At 42.4% G+C, this 20,759-nt stretch overlaps 3 protein-coding genes across 3 annotated transcripts; 1 reads left to right on the top strand and 2 right to left on the bottom strand.

Moving 5' to 3' along the window:
- Positions 1 to 26: 26 nt before the first annotated feature.
- Positions 27 to 1,098, bottom strand: PCOAH_00016570 (Membrane transporter; the record flags this gene model as incomplete). Its single annotated transcript, XM_020058466.1, has 2 exons — positions 27 to 862; positions 1,023 to 1,098. The coding sequence occupies 2 exons, from the start codon at positions 1,096 to 1,098 to the stop codon at positions 27 to 29; spliced, it is 912 nt and encodes a 303-aa protein (XP_019914041.1).
- Positions 1,099 to 8,958: 7,860 nt separating this feature from the next.
- PCOAH_00016560 (Uncharacterized protein) lies at positions 8,959 to 13,086 on the bottom strand (the record flags this gene model as incomplete). Its single annotated transcript, XM_020058465.1, has 2 exons — positions 8,959 to 8,996; positions 9,135 to 13,086. 2 exons carry the CDS (start codon positions 13,084 to 13,086, stop codon positions 8,959 to 8,961), a joined length of 3,990 nt encoding a protein of 1,329 aa, XP_019913928.1.
- Positions 13,087 to 16,546: 3,460 nt separating this feature from the next.
- On the top strand, positions 16,547 to 20,342 carry PCOAH_00016550 (Uncharacterized protein; the record flags this gene model as incomplete). Its single annotated transcript, XM_020058464.1, has 3 exons — positions 16,547 to 17,222; positions 17,382 to 20,103; positions 20,216 to 20,342. 3 exons carry the CDS (start codon positions 16,547 to 16,549, stop codon positions 20,340 to 20,342), a joined length of 3,525 nt encoding a protein of 1,174 aa, XP_019914256.1.
- Positions 20,343 to 20,759: the final 417 nt, after the last annotated feature.

Genomic DNA, 20,759 nt, shown 5'->3' with positions numbered 1-20,759 from the left:
GGATGCCTTCTCCATCTCCGTCTTCGTCATTTGTCCCTGCGCCCATTTTTTTTTTTTTTTTTTTTTTTAAAAGATTTGGCTAGTCGGGACCCCAAGTTATCACCCTCATTTGTTCCATCGTTTTGGTTTCCCTTGTTCTTGTCCGTGGTTATTCCCATTTGTTCGTCATTCTTCTCTAAATCAAGGAGGCTCCCATCCTGTGCATCCAAGTGTTTGCTTTTCTTGTTTCCTACATCGAGATTACCACTGGTGAGCTGTTTTTCACCATTCCCCCTTACTTTCATCGTTGCGAAAAATCCACCACATGTGCCAAAAATTAAAAAGATTACGGACTGAATGAAAAGCACATGGGGGATTCTGTTAAGCACCTGGGGGTCTTCAAAGTACCGTTCCCTGATTCCACCGCTGCTACTCTCCACTGGCAAAACATTGTTCCTATTTATAAGCAGAGTCTGCAATGGGCAATACAAAAATGGACTCAACGATATTGCAGAGATGACAATACCACTGACCAATCCTCGGTTCTTTTTAAAATGCTTGTATGTACACGAAAGCGGAATGGTGAAACTGATTCCATATCCCAGTCCGTACAGCCCCCCCATGAACACACACAGCATCAAGTACGAGTGGGCATACAATGAGGACATATAAAAGGAAACAAAAGTTGTGAAGCAGCAGATCAGTATGGTTACTCTTTCTCCTAATTTCTTCTGCACAACATTTCCAATCAGCATGGATATGCCCAGAGTAATTACCGTCAGTTCGTATATAAAAGACACATCCCTGTAGGTTACATTTTGGCCCTTGTGTCTCAGGTAGGAGGTGAGGTAAATATTAAGGTTACCATAGGAGTTTATAATTCCTGCGCAGGGGTAAAAGGGAGCAAGACATGAGCGTAAACAAGCAGGCGTACTACACTTGGGGATGTGTATAATCTAGACAGGTATAAGGTACACCTCATTTTTTTCCTACACGTGCAGATAGAGGGAGAGCCTCCCCTAGGCCGCCTCTCCTTTACGCACCTATATTAAGGTTGTACAAAAATGCACCAGCTAGCACAAGGTACGGGATGGCGCGCTGCGGCAGGATGGTCGTCATGTTATCGATTCGTCACTTGATTGATGAGAAAAAAAAAAGAGGTGGTGGTGGTGGTGGTGGCTTGGTTGTCTCTTTTGTCTTCTCTTCTACCGGTGGTTGAGCTTGTACGTGCATGAGCGCATACGTACGTGGGTGTACGAATGTGTGTATATACGTATCTGCCGGTGTGTGGTCTTGTTGGGGTGGCCAAAAGGGCACGTGTGGAGGAGTATCGTGTCCTGCTTTGGCGAGCTAAACGGTCGTACACCGCAGGGGGTACCATTTTCCTGCTGCTGGTCTCATGTTCCTTCTCAAGAGGGAGCAGCGTACACGACCCGGCTGCGCTACCCTGCGTACATGGAGACGAAAGGCTGGGGCTTGTGTGAAAAAAAAAAAAAAAAAAAAAAAAAAAAAAAAAAGCTAAAGTTATTGGTTGCTCCCTTGGGGATGCCTTTGTGCAGGGTTATTATATCTGAACTACAAAAAAATGAAAAAAAAAGAATGCACTGATATGATACGGTATGATATCATATGATGTGCAAAACAGAACGTAATGAAACACAACTCCCTCGCGCATGCTTACATGCGACTAATCCGTTCTCTTTTTTTTTTTTTTTTTTTTTTTGCGCCATCTGTGAATGTGCGTGCTTTTTCGACTCTTCGGAAACTCTCGCTCGCTCAGATTTGTTTCCTCTCTGGCGCCACGCTGCACGTTTGACATTGGGCGATTTTCCGTGCAGAGTTCCCTGGCAAGGTTCACTTCGTCCACGTGATTCACCCAATGGGAGGAGTGTCACACAGGCACACCAGGGATGTAAGAATTTACTCTGTGGGGGTCTGTCGAAATACACATATATGTATTTTTTATTTTTATTTTTTTTTTTTGCGCAGCACATGTACGGAAATTTCCACTGCTCAGTTTTCTTTCCCCGATTGGAGGAGCTCCCTAGCAGTGCCAACCGCCTTTTCCATATGTTGTGCAAATTTTTCTTTTAACAAAACTTTCCCTGGATTAAATTTCCTACACACACACACTTGCGTTGCCTCATTTGGAACTGGTGACCAGCAGGAGGTACACTAGATTGTCCCTGTGCGGGCGTAATCGCGATTACACCCGTTACGCGTATGGCGCAGAACCCTTTCAAAAGTTAATTTTACCACTTGGGGTTTGTATGGGGTAAGTACCATCCGAGAAGGGAAAACATCCAATGAGTAATAGGATTACCCCTTGGGATGTGCTTAAAAGTTGCTACTTTTATCACTTTTGCCACGAATGCAAATCGGTCATTACGTAGGATAATTCAGGGTAAAGGTGACTGACTATCCCCTTCGGAATCCAACTTTCATTTTATTTGTCCCTTTGTACGGGAATACGAACAAAATAAAGGGCCCCTTAGAAAAGAGGACCTTGTTGGAAGAAAAGCCCTTCTGGTTATTACCCAAACGTATGACTCAACACACCTGCAGGGAATACGAATACACCCTCCCTATCCCTGTTTTATTGTTCTCCTCAGGAAAATGAACAAAACGATAAGGTATTGGGTAAAACTTCCAAAGAGCCAAGGGTTGTCCTTTCCCCCCCTCTCTCCTACCACGAAGGACACATACATGCGGAGGCAACAAATAGTGTATTCTAATAAAATGGCCTCAAACGCGCCGGGGATGCAAAGATGAGCTACTTCTCTGTGAGCCTCATTTGACGTCCTTCCGTTCTGCCATTCATTTTGGACAGCCCGCCAGATGTTTGTGGCCAATTTTGCTACACATTTTTTTTTTTTTTTTAAATTAAAGTACACATAAAACTACAAAAACGTTTTCCCATAAATGCATGCGGAAAAAAAAAAAAAAAAAAACATGCATGTGTTGCAGCATGCTTTTACTCAGTATGCACATCGCGGAATTCTAACACTCTTGGAATATAAAAAAAAAAATGAGCTTTTCCTTTTTCCGAGTTTTCTCACATATGTGGGGGTTACACACAAATGTGCGTGTATTTGGCCTAATTGCGTAAGAAAATTATTATTATTTTCTTCTTCTTCCATTCATCCTTTTTCTCTTTTATCTTATATTTTTATTCCTTTAATACTAACTTCATTTCTTCTTCTTTTTTTTTTTTTTTTTTTTATACAACCTTCGGGTGTACCCCCCCCTGAGGTGGCTAAAGGAGCAGGCCACATTGCTGTTCTTATACCCTAAAACACCTAAACACCAGACCACACTGTTGTTACTTACATCCTAAAACACCTAAACACCAGGCCATATTGTTGTCCTTACACCCTAAAAACAGCTAAACACCGATCCACACTTGTTGTCCTTACACCCTAAAACAGCTAAACATCAGGCCACATTGTCTTCCCTACACCCTAAAACAGCTAAATACCAGGTCACATTATTGTTATTAAACGCTAAAACGGCTAAATACCAGGCCACATTGTTGTCCTTACATCTTAAAGCAGCTAAAGTATCAGGGCATACTGTTGTTCATAAACCCTAAAACACCTAATTAGTAGGCCACATTGTTGTCCTTATACCCTCAAACAGCTGAACACCAGGCCACATTGTTGTTCTTATATTCTAAAACTGGGAACCTTAAACGCGGAATCGTAAATCCTCTTTTATCTTTTTTTCTTTTTCTTTTCTTTTTTTTCTTTCTTATTAAATATATTTATATGCACATGTATGAAATGCTTCTTCCCTCCTTCTCGCATTACATACCCCAAAAGTTGTTCGCTGTTCCTTAGGTATATGTTACTATAATTGTTTCGGGGAAGAAACATTGTATGTGTAGTCAATAATTTCTCTAGGAGGGAGGCATTACATTAAATATGTTACATTACATTGCATGTGTTACATTCCACATGTGTGTGTGTTGTTCTACCATACGAATGTATGTGATGTTCTACATTCCATACACAATGTGTGTTGTGTTGTGCTCTACATATGTTGATAACGAATATTCTTTCTTTGTTGATGTTGCCTTCCTTGTCGTGTATAATTATTTGTTCTTTCTCTTCCACTTCTAAGTGGTGGTGATCGTCGTCCATTATATATGGTAGATACTTCTACAGTAGAATCTATTGTTGAAGCTACTGTAGAAAGTTCTGTGGAAGTGTCGTCCCCTGAGAAGGTGCTTAAATCTTGTCGAACGGACCTCCTTTTTCTGCTGCTACTAACCCCAAAGGAGTTTCTTATTCCAGAGAATAATGAAGTGTACTAAAGGAAGGGATGGAAGGAAGAGGGGGGGGAAGGACATAAAAATATGTGTTATGTATACATACACCTTTTTAAATAGAGAACACAAAAAAAAAAAAAAAAAAAAAATATATAGTAATTAATATGTTTATTATTTATATACTTTTAAGTACGCGTAATGTGGTAATTACAATTGTAATTATAGTGGTTGTACTTTATATAAAAAGAAAAGGATTCCAGGTAGTCCTACTGCGGTGACCAATGTACCGGATATAGCAGGTACAACACCACTACCACTTGTTCTACTTCCTGTACTGGGCACAGGAGAATGGTCCGGGCCCCCTGGCACAGGTCCTAAATCGGCTGCAAGTTCATTATCATTTACTACATTACACGTCAACTGTGATAGTCCCTTAGTACTTTCGTCCTCCGCATACTTCTGTTCAAACTTTTGACAATATTCATCAGTCTCGGTATTATCTAGGCAAGCTGCATGTACTTGATTGTAGCTTTTAACTAACCCCTGAATGTACGCGGAACATTTTTCATCACACTTCTGAACATAATAATCCACTTGCCCCTTTATTCTACCATAATCATAAGAATATTCATATGCTTCTTTTCTTTGTTGGAAATTGTCTTTAGTAATGCCCTTACAGGCAACGCTACATTCCTGCGCAGTTTTTACCTCCTTGAATGCATCACAAATAGCACTCATAATTTCATTAAATTTGTCACTTTCCTTTTTACTCTCCAGTTGCCGCCGTATATAGTCCCCTATCCAGAAGAATAGAAAGTTGCAGCGTTCCGCATAGGGCGGTTCACCACTTTCCCCTTTGCTCATGTTGAATGCGACAGCGCAAGCATTTGTGATCTTGTCCGTACTCCCTATCTTATCATAATATGCGTTCAGTGGTGCATCCAGTTTACTAGCGTCAACATGAGTATCACTCCAACTGGCACTTCCGAATTTACCATATATGTCCGTGGAAGGTACATTATTTAGGTTATACTCCTGCAGATATAATGAACGATATATATATACTTTTACCTGCTCCTATGGGAGTATGCAAAGACTATTACACACATATTACTGAAATGCTGTTCTACATGAAATATAACCCGCAATACTCCCCTTCTCTGTGGCATGGTTTATGCATATTTTCCTTTATATTGAACTCCCCCTTGAATACATTTCCCATATGATTAGGCAGAATATACACATAAGAACTTCCTCCCTTTAATATTGAATATACGAAAAGTATTTAAGTTCTATTTTTCCCTATAATACATACTCCTCAATATTTTTAACACACATAATATAATATATGCCCACACCAATTTATTGTGCACATAGTTGTAGCAGACGCATAAGAAATTGGGGCAAAAAATAGAAAAGTAAGGAAGAACAAAATAGGAAAGAAGTAACAAGTAAATATATCGCACATATCTCCACCTATATATTACATTACTCCATGATGTATGCACCTCGTGGAATACTGTAATTTGATTTGCACGTTGCCGTTACCATGTATATAAGTGTACATATTCCTCTGCTAAATCAATATTCAGTATTAATTTAAGTTCCCTTCCCTTTTTTAAAAAGGCGATTCAATTAAAACTTTTGCAAAATTATTAGTACAGATAGTACACAGTTCAAACATAGAAGTAGCTCCCATTTTTCTCCTCTTTGCACATTTTGCACATTTTACACATTCGTCAATACACAGTACTCAGCGTATACAAACAGAATAAATGAAAGAGTCCACTGTACGACGAACTAAATTAATTATACACTCAAGGAAAAAGGACGAGCAATGAAGAAAAAAAGAGTTTACACATGTTCATAATAATAAATATTCCTAGCGCATTCCTCTTTCCTTCCTTGCTTATGATACCTCAGTCCACAAAATTCCCTCTTTATTCTTCTATAGTAACTACGTTATAAAAACCTTTTCCAAACACAATGTGCAGTATATAATTAGACCTCTTTCCCCTCCTTCATTTTATCCATTGTATATTTTATATGTTAATGTATCCCCTTTTCCTTGATACTAAGATTCTGGGGATTCAGACAGTTACGAAGGTCCAAGAGGTTTAAATATTCCTCTCTTATAACCATTACTCCAGAATTTCAACCACTGCCGAATGTGCGCAAGGTTTCAGGAATTCTTCCTCTGTAATCAGGGCTTAGGGTTCAGGATTTAGGGTTCAGGATTTAGGGTTTAGGACTTAGGGTTCAGGGTTCAAGATTTAGGTTTCAGGTTTCAAGGTTCAGGTTTCAGTGTTTAGGGTTCAGGGTTCAAGGTTTAGGTTTCAGGTTTCAAGGTCCCGGTTTCAGTGCTTAGGGTTCAGGATTTAGGGTTCAGGTTTTAGGGTTTAGGGTTCAGGATCTAGGGTTTAGGGTTCAGGATCTAGGGTTTAGTGTTCAGGATCTAGGGTTTAGTGTTCAGGGTTTAGGGTTTAGGATTCAGCGTTTAGGATTCAGCGTTTAGAATTCAGCGTTTAGCATTTAGCGTTTAGGATTCAGCGTTTAGGTTTCAGCGTTTAGGGTTTAGGGTTCAGGGTTCAGGGTTCAGGGTTTAGGGTTCAGGGTTTAGGATTTGAGTTTTACTGTTTTGGGTTTAGAACTTAGGTTTTAGGATTTACAGTATAGGGTTTACGGTTTAGAGTTTACGGCTTAGTGTTTAGGGTTTATAGTTTAAAGTTCAGGGTTTAGGTTTTAGAGTTTAGGCTTTCACGATTTAGGGTTTCGGGCTTTAGGTTTTGGGTTTCAGTGTGAGGGAGTCTTTATGAAAACTAACCTAGACGTATCCTCCTTGCCCTAGTACCTCAACGTTAAGCCCTTAAGCGTGAAGCACTGAAAACAGAAACATCAACCCTAAGTCCTAAATCCTGAGCTACAAAGACGAAACCGTGAATCTAAGACACTGACCCCTAAAATTCTGAACCCTAAAGCCCTGAAATTTAAATCATAAAAAATAAATGATAAAAACTGATCGCTGACCCCTAAACCGTGAAACCTCAATATTGAAGCGTAAACGCTGAACTCCAAATCTAGTAAACCTAGACCCAGATCCCTAAACGTGGAAACCTAAAACCTGAACCTTAAACTCTAAAACCTAAACCCTAAACTCTAAACCCTAAAACCTAAACCCTAAACCCTAAAACCTAAATTCTAAACCCTAAAACCTAAACCCTAAATCCTAAACCCTAAAATCTATACCCTAAACCCTAAAACCCTAAACCCTAAATCCTCAACCCTAAACCCTGAACCATGAATCCTAAACCCTGAATCCTAAACCCGGAACCCTAAACCCTGAACCTTAAAACCCTGAAGCCTGAACCCTTAAGCCTAAGAAGTGAAGAAAAAAAGACTAGATCGTAATAATAAGAAAAAAAAAGAAAATCGATGCAGAGAACGACGAGAAACTGTTATCATATTATAGATTTTAACTTCGGAAAGTAGCGCTGATGAGTATGTTAAGAACACATTGCACCTTGGACGAAGTAACAGAGCAAGTTAAAAGAAAGAAGGAAGAAAAACTCAGATGGAGAATAATTATGCACCCTGGGGGGTGATGATGCATAAACAATCGATTTCTGAACCACCATGAATTGTGACATGGCATTTTTGCAAATGCGAAGTTAATCCTGAGAAGTAATTCTACACTTAGCCTATGTGATTCAATTGCTACCTAGTTGGTGGCTCCCGAAGTAACATCCGCTGTGGGTGCTGCCTTGGGTTTGTGCCCCTTTCCTCCAGCTCTTTCCCCCCTTCTGATAATTCTCCACCTTGGGCAATTTGGGACGATCTATGTTGTTTATATGGAATCCCAGGTGGCGGTGAATCTGCCCTTTCGCATTTATTCGAGCCAATTAAACCATTGCCGGGCATAGCGTTGTAGCGGTTCAGTGGTGTGTCCGTGGAACAATTTTCGCAAAAGGACCACTCATCGTATCTTTTTTCACATTATCGGAGATCCAACAAACTGCTGTAGCGCCTCGACGTGGTCTTTCTTTACCACCCCAGTTAGCGAGAAAAAGCGTAGTGGCCTCTCCTCAGCTGCGCCTTTTTCACACGCATCTTTCACCTTCATTAACTTCACGCAGTAGTATATTTGGCTTAACACCTGCGTATCTGTCTCTTCTGCATTCACACGAATCTCTACTTTGCGCTACCCCCTCGGAATATCTTCTACGCAGTACAAAAAAAAAAAAAAAAAAAAAAATTATAAAGGAAACGAAAATTAAGCACAGATGGGGGAGGGGAAACCAATCGAGGTGATACGTATCTTGGTTGTGAATTTCAGCCGGACAATGGTCCAATTTGTTGTGTCTTTCGGATGCGTATTACGATCATTTGAGATACCTCGTTCAGCGATGATACGGATGCTTTCCTTGGGAAGTAACTCCGGCTCGACAAGGTCTCTTCCCCCTTGGCAACTGTTCATATCTATTCCGTCTTCATACACTTAATCCAGCTGATACTCACTTTTTCTTCCCCAGGGATATTCTACACCCGCATCAAAGAAACGAATGTACTTGTCCAAAAAAGAATCTACAAAAGGCAACTTCTCACTTATACATCGATAACACCCAAAAGTAGGGCACGAGAAAGGTACCCCCTTCCATCATTCTTCCGAAAAGAAGCAAATCTGATTTTTGAGGAGACATCTATTTGTTCATTCATTCATTTACAGTGGACTTCAGTAGGGCCTGGCGATCTACAACATGGGGGGTGTAGGTATGAAGAGTGTGTAGAAAGCAGCTAAAGGTACAAGTATAGCTAGGGGGTAAGAAAAAAAGTTAAAAAATATGAAGGCGCCGTGGACGGCGCTAAACTATACACGCCTGAACCTTACAGATGGTTGGCCAGCGAAAGGTCGGGTTGGGGAGAAATTCATCTCCTAGAAAGGTGTACGATATGAAGTGCGCCCCGATATTCTTCAGGGGAGGTTTATCGAATTCGCGCACCTTCATATTCAGTTCGGAAAGAGTCACGTTCGTTACAAAACAAGAGTTCCACCTCTGCACAAGGTGGACGCAAAAGGCGTAGTAACTTTCCAAGGGATGTATAATTAAACACCCTAAAATGTGAAGGTTCTGAAAAAAGAGCAAATCATTCCCCGTGAGAATAAAGTCTGGGACTTCGCTACTGTTGTGCACCTGCAGGTGGTAGTAACCCCTGTTGGGGATTTTCTTGTCTAGGTGATCATCCCTCTCGTGCATTACGTACTCTTCTGGAATGACTATCTTCACTTCATACTTCCTAATTTTGTAATAATCTAGCACCACTTTTATTCTAAATGGGTCGAAATACTTTTTGTAATTGTCCTGGTATCTCGTGCCAATGTTCTTTCCATCAAGGATTACCATTTTTTGGAGTGTCGAGTTTCCCTCTTCTATCCACACTGTCCCGTTGCGCATATGGTGGGGCTGCTCATTGTTATATCCAGACGGGCTGCTATCCCTCTTACACGTGGCAAGGGTTATTTTCTCCGCCTGGACTTCACCCCCTAGCGTGTTTACCATCGGTGCCTGCGTTTGACCTTCCCCGTTATGAAGGTGGTTTGCTTGGAAAGGAATCCTGACCAATTCGGCCATGTCGTCTAGAATGGACTTTTCCTCGGCTGCAGAACTCGCATAGGACATGTCTTCCAAACTGGCATCCAAGCTGGCCTTGTCACTTCCCTTGGTCATCTCGCTAGACGAATTGAATTTCCCACCCACGACATTTTTGCAACTGTGGTCGTTCTCTACATTACAGTTTGGCATGCACCCTAAAGCATCACCCCTAACCTGACGGAAGCTCTCCAAAACGGAATAGTTAAAATAATCGTTCTGATTTATCCCACCATCAATATTTGGATAGACTTTGTAACTGCCACTGCGGTCGCTCTTGTCTTGCACTCCGTTTTGGTGCTCACTCAAGACGTTGCTCGTTTTGTTGTCATCATCGCTTCGGCTCATGGTGCAGCTCATTTCGTTTTTGCAGACTTCTGCGACGATGGGCGTGGTGTACTCTTGGCTTCCTTTTTCAGGAGATGCAACGCATGCCACCTGAGGCATTTCTGCTATGCCGTCCGCATTGGGGCAATTACCCTGGTGTATCTCCTCCCTAGTTTGAGCAGCCAAATATTTTTTGCAAACGTTACGGACTTGCATACTTTGCTTGCCGTTTTCCTTTAACCAACCCTGGGTGAGCGACCTAAAGCGCATAATTCGAACGCGGTTTGCTACCTCCTCCAGTTGCTCATCATTTGGGATGTCCTCTACTGCCGCAATGTAGTGACCTCTTTTATAGAATTCCTCCGGGTGTAGCATTCTGTGTGCATTCAATGAGACCCCGTCATCGCTGTGCGGGCGGGAGGTGTTCATTCCCTCGCTAGAATTCGCTGAAGAGGCACTATCATCTGTGTGCCCCTTCTGATTATATACACCCTCCCGTTCGGATGAATGCACATTATTTCCACTGATGGCGCACAGATCGTACAAATCATTGTAGCAGTTTAGCCCCTTGTCTGCATCATCCTTCAGGTCTACCATCTCCCCGTTCATACACACGCTGCTAGTCTTCACAAATAATGGGTTCTTCAGAAGAACTACATCTTCCTCATTTGAGTCGTCGAAATTAGTGTGATGGCTAACCCCCCGGTGGTTGCCCCGTTGGAAGGACAGTTGACTACACTTTATATCGACTTGGTTGGGGACGAAGTGTGGGTAAACCACGTTGGCCAGGCTGCTCCATTGTGAGGAAGCCACCTCGCCAATACTCTCACTGGAATGATTTCCTCCTCCATCCAAACTGCTAAACTGCAGTCCACTCAAAAAAGGATAGATGTAAAAATCTTCCCTCACTTTGTAGCGTAGCAGTGAATTATCATTCAGGGGCATTTCCTCCCTCACCTTTATGCTCATTAATAAATCTTTGATTCTTTTTATTATGTCCTTGTTGTGAGCAAATTCGGGATCGTCACAGGGGTCCTCCACTACCTGGTTGTAACTGTTCTGTTGAGCAATAAGTTGTTCACATTTCCTTCCCCCCCAGGGATGCCTCCTCCCGTAGACGCTCTTCCCGCGATAATCCTCATGGTACTGCTTCACTAGGTGATCCCTCTCTCGGTTGTCCTCCTCGGTGCAATTACCCAAGTGAACGTCCCAAACACTAGGCTCATTTCGGAACCAGTAAAGTGTGTATATAAAAACGGACAAGTAGCTGGGGAAGAAGTTTGTGTAGATTTCTTCACATGACAGTAACAGCTCGTGAATCAAAAGGAAGGAAAAGTAAATCTGCTCATTTTTGTATACGTACTTGGAGACGTTTACATTCCTATAGAAAAGGAAGCCCCTTGGGTTCTTCTTCCCCTGCTCATTTTGGTTTCTGATAACATATATAACCAAACTTAGAAGCGTAAAAATAATGAGGATGATATTCCTGAGCATCAGGGTGTCTTCTCTCCTACTGTAGTACTGCAGCTTTATGTATCTATTCATGTAGTAAATAAATTTATTTTTTTTTTTTTCAAATTTGTTCATATCAATTTTGGAGAATAGTAACTTCACAATTTTGAAGTAGCTCATGTAGAAGTTAAAAAGGGCTTCGTTGAATTCTTTCTCGGCTGCTTTTTCCTTGGTGCTTCCATGACCATTGTTGGAACTTCCTTCCTTCTTTTTCTCTGTGTGTTTTTCCCTAACTTGGTGTTTCACTTTGTTGTAATGTTTGTCCTTCTGGTAGTAGATGGTGTTCTTTACCCCCTTCTCACTGCCTTTTACGGAGGGCAAAAGATGCCTTTCTTTATTTTTGATGTAAAATATGCCCCTCCCTAGTTTGCAGGACGTTTCGCCGTCGCAGGGCGTGCACACCGCACTACCGACGTCGACACTTCCTCCTTGCTTCCTCCGTTCGCCACTTCGGGAGGAGCCCTCCCGCAGGCGCGCTAACAAATTGGCCAGGCCCTTTCCCCCGCTGAGGATGCTCTCCATGTACATAACAAGGGAGTCCCTATTCGGAGCAGGCTTAACAGCTATTAACGAAAGGAAGTAGAAAAACAGGCACTCTATCGGGTTGCCCCCCATATACAGCAGGGTCAGCTGATTGAACAGGTGCCCACTGTACCTATAATAACTCAGTGCCTTGTAATAATTCAAGCACGCTTTCATTTCATTTTTTTTTTTGTTTTCCTCAAAGAAGTGACACTTATATCTGTGCAGATCGCCCAGAATTTTGAAAAGATTGCTGATGCAGATGCGAGCGATTTCTAGACCGCTGTGCAGGTCGGCCAGAACGCCCCTTATTTCGCCATCACGTTGGTCGCCATTTCGGTCACTGAGCTTGGCGTAGAAAATGTCGATAAGGTTGTTCACGTAGGAGTGTTCCCCAAAGGGAAGGTCCTTCAAATGTATATCTCCGCTGTACACATTACTCAGGGGTGCATGTCCGGAGTGGTCGTTTTGTCTACCCACCACGTTGTTCATATGTGAGATATATTCGTCTTTTTTCTCGCCATATATTTTTAATGCGGTGGATAAGATGCCCTGGAAGTAATCATACGCATCGTCTATGTTTATGCGCAGGGTCAAAAGGTACTTTACTAGACGGGGGCTGTTGCCTTTTCCATTCTGTAACTCTCGAACATTTTTTGTTAACGTTTTTATGTTCTTATAAAAGCAGTACATCCATATGCAGTTCAAAAGATGAACAGCCTGCGAGTTGCTTTTCCGTATGTATTCAAAGAGGATTTCTTCTTTTTTTTTTTTTTTCCTTCTTGGGCTAGTCATTCTGTTCTTTGCTGCGCGCGCGTCTTTCAGTCTCATTATTGGTCTCTTTCGGGCGTAGCATTAGGCAAGCACACGCAGGCATGTGTGGGTTGGTCGGTTGGGTAGCTGCTCGTCCACGTTCAAGTACGTGGGACTCAGTGCATATACTTATGCGTAAGTATATATTTTCTAACGCTGAACTCGGCAACGGTTGCACCTGACGCATGCACACGCGGAAAAGAGGATCCAGTTTCAAACTCTGTATGGTCTTCACGTGGTGCTCATTTATCTCTCACGCAGACGCCTCGTTCGCACAACTGTCACCCCGAATGCGCTAAAATGAGACATACCCTACGCATTACTGCATGATCTAGCCAGCCGGCTAAACGCCTTTCCTTTTGTAGGTAACTTCCTCCTAAGGCAGGTGGAGATTCCTACTGTTAAGCGAATAGGGGGACTCCTCCACCGAATGCGCATTACCGTTGTGTGCGATTCGACTTGCTCCCCTTTTTCTATATTTGCTGCGCCGGCTAGGGTGACATCCTTTGTTGCTCCTATATGTATAATATATATGTGTGCATACACCTATATACGCTCACATGGGCGCGTGCACGCACCTCCTCGTTCATCCCCCACTACCACGTGCGCTTCGAAAGCATCCCTTTCGAAATGACATTCCGACGGGTTGCTGATATGCAGGCTTTCGCTTCGTACGCTGGGGGGTTTGCATCGTTAACGCGTTTACGGAGTCCACATTTCGCAATCGTTTTGTCCGCTTCTTAGCACAGTTCCTAATGTGTCGCTACTCCTGGGGGCACTGCTGAGAGCGCTACCGAGAACGCTGCTGGAACATTTTTTTTTTTTTTTTTGTAACTGTCCCTTTGGAAATGCTATATGCGCGATGGGTACACTCCCATGTGCACTGAAGAACTATAAAGGATAAGGGGAAAAAATATATATCGCTCTTTAACCAAAGAGGAAAGGAAAAACGCAATATATTTTTTGGCGCTATATTTCTTAGTGTAAATTTGAAGCAAGCGATACATTTATATGTACGCACGTATTCTCGTGTACTCGTATACTTGTGTACATATATAATGTATAGAAAAATTAAATGCAAACAAAAAAAAAAAAAACAAACAAGTCTAAAGTGGTATTAAAAAAAGAAAAAAGAAGAAAAATATATTTGCATAAGGCTTTGTACAATTATTCCTGTCACTATGTCTATAAATGCAATTCATTATTTTTTCGTTCTTTCCATCACACTTTTGCGAAATGTACGCATACGTACATATGTATATTGCATACATGTGGAAATATTCCTTTTTTTTTTTTTTTTTTTTTTTGACTCCTCCAAGTATATATTTGTATATTAATAAAACGCGTACAGTTTAATTTTATTTTATTTTATTTTTTTTTTGAACTAGCCTATGGCACATTGTGCGATGGCTAATTGTACAAAAAGTATGAATGGCCGAAGAAAGAAAGTTATGTCAAGTTTGTTTATATCGCACTGCGTCGAACTACACAGCGTTATAGCGCGCTACATCGTTTTGCATTCCATTACGTTCCAATCTTTTCCGTAGGGGATGTGCGCCAAGTGGCCCGGTCGTCTTTATTTTTTCTCAAACGGGCTTTTGTGTCAGTGCCTTTTAAGCCCGTATCGCAAATAAAAGGGTTGCACCTTTTTTGTGGATGGGCACACTGTCGACGCGGGGGTTGTGGGACAAATGAGGGGGCAGTGGAATGTAGGTTTTGCCCACCACATGCACGTGTACCCCTTTAAGTGACACATACACTAGTACATGCGCTTGCAGGTATGTGCAAATTTTTCCGAATACACTCTTTGCCCTCGTCCCTTCAAATGTCAAAATAAGTACACAAATTGCCCACTCGACGGAATTCCCTTCTGGACGCGCGACCTCCAACTGCGAACGACAAAGCGGGGGTTTACGTTGAATGCTAATTTTTTTTACATACTCGGAAATATATAGTGTAAAATATGCAGAAGTGTGGCTACAAAGCGAAGGTAATGTTATCTCTACATTCAGTTCTGTTGTACCAGAATAGAGCAGGTTAGCGTGCAGATAGAGCCAATTTTGCATATCTGCGTCGAAAGGGTGCAAAGAAAAAAAAAAAAAGCACATATGCACAAAGGAAATGTAGCATCTGCCAATGTCTTGCGCACCGGTTGTGCACCTCTTAATGTCAGCTTTGAAGCGAACACGGGAAAAAGGGCAGTAGCAGCATCCATGTGAGTGAACGTTCTACGACTACATGAAAATGTTAATTAGCATATATATATTTATTCACCCTTAAGTGATCATTTTCTCCCCATATCCGTGGGTAGTGAGCCGAAGGAACGCATTATCGCATGGATATTCATAAAAAAAAAAGTAGCCGTTTTGGCTGACCCGTTCATAAAAAAAAAAAAAAAAAGAAAAAGAAACACCCATTTCGTCTGACCTGTTCATAATTTTTTTTCCCGTAAAGCATGTAGCTACCACCGTTCATACAACATCGGAAATGGATTAATCGCAATAGAAAAAGACTTTTTACTGATCGAGGGAGCGTCTTGACACCTTTAAGTACGTTTATTCTTATGAGAGAGTCTACCCTAGAACGTATTCTACTATGAATGCCCCATTTTCCACTTTGTCCCGCACTAAAATGGGCCAACATGATGTCATACAAATTTTGCAAACAGCCAAATGGTTGTTCCAGCTAAAAAAAAAAAAAAAAAATACAAAAAAATGTGTAAATATGTGCACACACATGAGATCAGTTTAATTATAACCAGGGAAGGAGCCACAATTCCCTCTTCACGAAAACAGTTTAATCTACATTTAAGAGGTGTAAAAAAATAAAATGTCTTCCTCTAAATACGCTCTCCCATTCTTAACAATGATTTCCTTTCGTGCGAGCTTAATCCTTTTGATGTACTTGAAAAAAAAATACTTAAGAGAGTGGTCTTTGCACACGCTTTTAATCTTTACGTGAAAGACACCTCTATGCTGCAACAGTTGCTATTTGTTCTGTTATGTTACGTTGTGATGTGCTCCGTCTTGACGATTTTTCTTAACACGCTGAATACTCCTTTTTATTTTCTCCAAATTGTATGTGCAATTTTTCGCCCACGCCGCACCCCATTTTGCGTTTTCTCCTTGCGCTTTGAGGTGCCCTGTGGTTATAAGGATACACGCACAAGCGGAGTACACCTTATACGTGCGTCACTTTAGGAGAACCTGCTGTCCCTCGCTCGCAACATAGTATGCGCTTTGTTTTTTGTTTTATTCTTCTCTTCAGCTGTAAGTTTCGTCTTTTAAATTTCATATTTCGCAAACTCGAATCATTTATCCCTGTTTCGAAAGGGCGTTTCCCATCGCAGAGAGAGCACCCAGGTGTGGCGACGTTTATGAGACGTCGTCTACCACTCGAATATGTCCCGTGCATATTGCTTCCCCTTTACGTTGCATAATTCCCTTTCTTTTTTTTCTCACCCCTTGCCCCTTTAAAGATGGCGAAATCCACAGATTTTAAGAACTTATTTTTGCTGAATTCGATTCATTCGTTAATTTTACTGATCTTTATGGAAATTTTTTTCTTCCTTTTGGATGGAATAAACACGTTTGAGGTTATAACCATCGAGGAGAGGATATCTCAAATGATATGGTGCTCCTTCTTCGTCGTGCAGATTGGAATCTTAAAAGTAGCGGAGGTGTTTTCCAAGAATGCAGATGGGAAAGAAATTGTCTCTTTGCATTATCTGTTCATTATATACGTTTTTTTGTTTCCTCTTTTTTCTGCCTTTTTGTTTACATCCGCTTTGTCCTGGTCGAAGACAGTTTATTTCATCTGTATTTTGAGCCTGTCTACATCTGTTAAAATAAAAGGCCTATTGTTTATTTGCACAGTTACATTAATCACGGGGTTCGTGCGCTTTTACAGTAGAATGCCAACGTTTCACGTCGCCCTGTGTTTCACTCTGCTTCTGCTTGTATATATTGTAGTATGTTTCATCGTCCACCTTGAGCTGTACACTTTCGCTAGCCAAATAGCTAACATTAAGAAGAAGCCGCTGCGTGCTTTGGATACCGTGCATCCATACTTCCAGGAGCTCGAAAAGAAGGCCATCTTAATAAGGAACAATTTGATATACTGCCAGCAGAATAATATCAGCGTGGATATACTAGGTTTGTCGCGAAGGAAAAAAAGAAAAAAAATGTGCCTCCATTGAATGCCACACGACTGTGTTCCCTGTGTATTTTGCGCTATGTAGGTGCGCGTCACCACTTCGACGAGTAATCACCCAGCCGAGCAAACCACGTCACTGCTGACCACTTCACCCGCAGGGAACAACCCGTTCGAGTACGAGGATAACGACGGAATCAAAAAGATCAAAACGATAAACCAAAGCAAGATAAGGCTGGACCCGTATGGTGACGACCTGACCAGTGTGCAGTGCGAGGCCCCCCTCGACGTGAGCGACGTTAACTGTTCCAGCGTTAACAACTTTGGCATCGGGGGAGAGAAGCCGAACCTGCAGGATGAAAGTGCTTCTTCGTTCCAAGGGGGGGAATCATTATCGGTGGGACACAAATCTAGGGATCAGACAAAGGTCGGCAAAAGGAAGGGCAGAAGAAGAGTGCATCCTTCGGACGATTCCCCCCAGGTGAATACCCCAGGGGAAGAACAAAGCGGTATATCTGATACTGATAGACCGATTCACACAAAAAGTGCAGGCAAAAATGATCACCTGAGAAATGACTTACCCCCGGTGAAGCATCTATCCTCACGAAGGTACCGAAGTGGAATCTCAAAGAGGAACCTATCCAATTTGCACAGCTCAAAGGAAAGAACATTTGGAGACAAACTGGACAGGCCACAATCTCAATATTATGGAGAGACGTACAAAAAGGAGATGGTCCAGAAACACTTCAGCTTGTTGCGAAGTGGACTAGGGATATTTCATAGGAAAAGAAATATTATACTATCCGAAGAATTGAAGAAAAAAATTACGTACATATATTTTGACCGAGATGGGAATGTTAAGAGGTCCCAAATTATTCCCCTCTATGTGCTGGAGAGACACAATTTAAGTAACATCTCGAGTTACCTGAGGAGTGACCACACGTCCTCCACAAATGGGAACCACTATAAGATGCTCGCTCTGTTGAAGGAATACCCTGCGCTGAAAATGGGGGACCCCTACGAGGGATCGCTCCACATGAATTCGTTGGGCGGATTACGCAACGGGAGGAGCAAGGGGCGCAACACCCACACTCCTACGTGCACCCGCAGACACAGCAGTGTTTGCCTCGTTGGAAGTGACCAAAACAACCGCGAGGATAGGAAACTTCACGTTTTCAACTCCGACGTGCAGAAAATAGAGGAGAAGAGGAACGCCCCTAATAATAACCATGGTTGGTCGTGCTCATCGGTGGGAGGGTCCAATAAAAAGGGGGATCAGATTCAAGTGGCAGATCAGGGCTTAACGAGTGCCAGGCTGTTTTACCTCATCCCATCAGCTAAGGTAGAGGACTGTGGAGCAAAAGGGAACAAAGACTCAAATTTTAAGACAAAAAAAAAGGAGAACGACCCTTTTCACTCCCAATCTGCTAGCAGCAACCATGATGGCAGTACGACCTCTGCGAAGAACAAGTCTTTATTTCATGTAAATACAACGATAAAAAAGGACAAATATATTATCCAACTGGAGGATTCAAGTGATGATAACTTGTCCACTTCGAACAACGTATTATACGTCGACGATATTGTGGATGGCTCCTCCGGCACAGAGAAGGGGGAAAATAGTGGAGATGGCACTGCCAAGTGTGGCACTTCTTCTGATGAGAGTGTACATGCGGGATGGGGGAACGGGCGGTGCAGGAAAGGCAAGGTTGGTGACGAGGTCTGTTTGGTTAGCGCGACTGGGGGGAGACATAGAGAGGCTCCCCCTCCAGCGGAACGGCCAAACGGTGCACACAAAATAGAGAAGAAAAAAAGCAACTGCTATTACGGGACAAAATTATCACTGAAAAAAAAGAAGAAAAAAAATGAAAGTCACTCTGAGGTATCGTTTCGGAAGGAATTTTTCCTCCAATTTTACGATGTCATTTCGACGGGTGGTACGAACGAACTGTACGGGGTGAATAAGCAGAGGTGTCACCATTGGAATGGGCTTCTTTCTTTTGTGAATTCAATTGGGAGTCTTTTCAGGGGGGCAAAGTTGGGCGTTACAAAGTGGGGGTACCACTCATCCCGTGCAGGAGGGGGGAAATACTGGACGCAATATAACGAAGCCTTTTCCACAGCAGACTGGAGACAGAACATTAGGGACAGCGAGCTGGAGTACATATTAAAATATAAGAACTTTACCAAGTGGTACAGACATTGGGTGAGCAGTGTCCTGTTCCGTTACTATAAGAGAACCCATTTTTTTACCCTCTTGTTATTGTTGCTAAACGTGTTCACAGTTCTTCTACAGATGGAGTTGTTTTCCTTGATAATCAGAGTTGATCATGTGGGGGAAAAGTCACCAAACGCGTTCAACGAGGATAATCCACTATGCATGAGGACGAAGTTTAGCTTAAACAACACAATGGATGAGAGCATTTTTTATCGACTCCTTTGGATGAGGATACCGATGCAGGTTTTGTTAAACGTCCTGCTAATGTTACCATCGTTCTTCGTGAAGAATTACAGACATGTTAATTGGCTGAACGTGTGTTCCACTCTCAACTGCCTCGTTAATATTTACTTCGGGATAGTGGACATTTCGTACTCACTGAACAACAGGTTGTACAACATGCGGCAGCTCTACCCTGTTCTAAACTACTACAACATCTTTGATCTCTTTCTGGTTGGGAAGCTAACGATGAGCATTTTCCTAATCCCCTTTGTCACAAATTTTAATGGCTCCAAGACGAGTGCTTTGGTTAATCTCAGCTGCGTCTGTTACATTGGTACGTTTTACAACGCCTTCAATCCTCCTTCCTTTTCCATCAAGCTGATGTACATCACGAATTTTGTGATCCTCATCGCGACGGCTGCGTCGACGGTGCATTATTCGAGGTACGTTCCGCATGGACTACGATCTACCACACTGCACCGCTACAATGCTTAGCTACCACACTGCTACACTACACCGATATGCCTGTACACCACTGTGCCACCCCCCTCTCAGGCTGATCGCCAAATCACGCAAGATGCTCTTCGTCAAGTACGTGCTGCCCTACTTCATATACCTCACCTTCCTGAACACGGACCCGAGCATCCAGATGGAGATAAAGGAAAAGCGGCGCGCAGAATAACGCCCCTCTGTGCATCGCCCACATTTACACGCCGTTGTGCACAACATAGGGGAGGCTACACAATCATGTGCGCCTGTATTTGAAAAACTGAAGTGAAAAAAAAAAAAAAAAAAAAAAACAGCACATGGTATGATTTTTCCCTCGTTAATCGATTTGCTAACTTTGTGTGGCTAGCTTTTTTTTTTTCTCCTTCTCCTCAAGAAGTGTGCTTTCACCGAATTGGGACCGCCTCTATAGATTGTTCAGCCTCATCCTACCACAGCTAAATGTGCTGTGCTGCTCTCCTGTACGACTTTTCCAAACGACGACTGGCCAACACCGTGTAAGCCACCACGATTGGTGCCCCCCCATTTGTGCCTTCAAACTGTGAACTGCATAAGGGTTACCCGAGAGGTGTAACTGATCCCAGTTCGTTGC

Source organism: Plasmodium coatneyi, chromosome 7 (genome assembly GCF_001680005.1).
Source record: "Plasmodium coatneyi strain Hackeri chromosome 7, complete sequence".
Classification (NCBI taxonomy): domain Eukaryota; phylum Apicomplexa; class Aconoidasida; order Haemosporida; family Plasmodiidae; genus Plasmodium; species Plasmodium coatneyi.
This window is presented reverse-complemented; position numbering and strand designations above follow the sequence as displayed.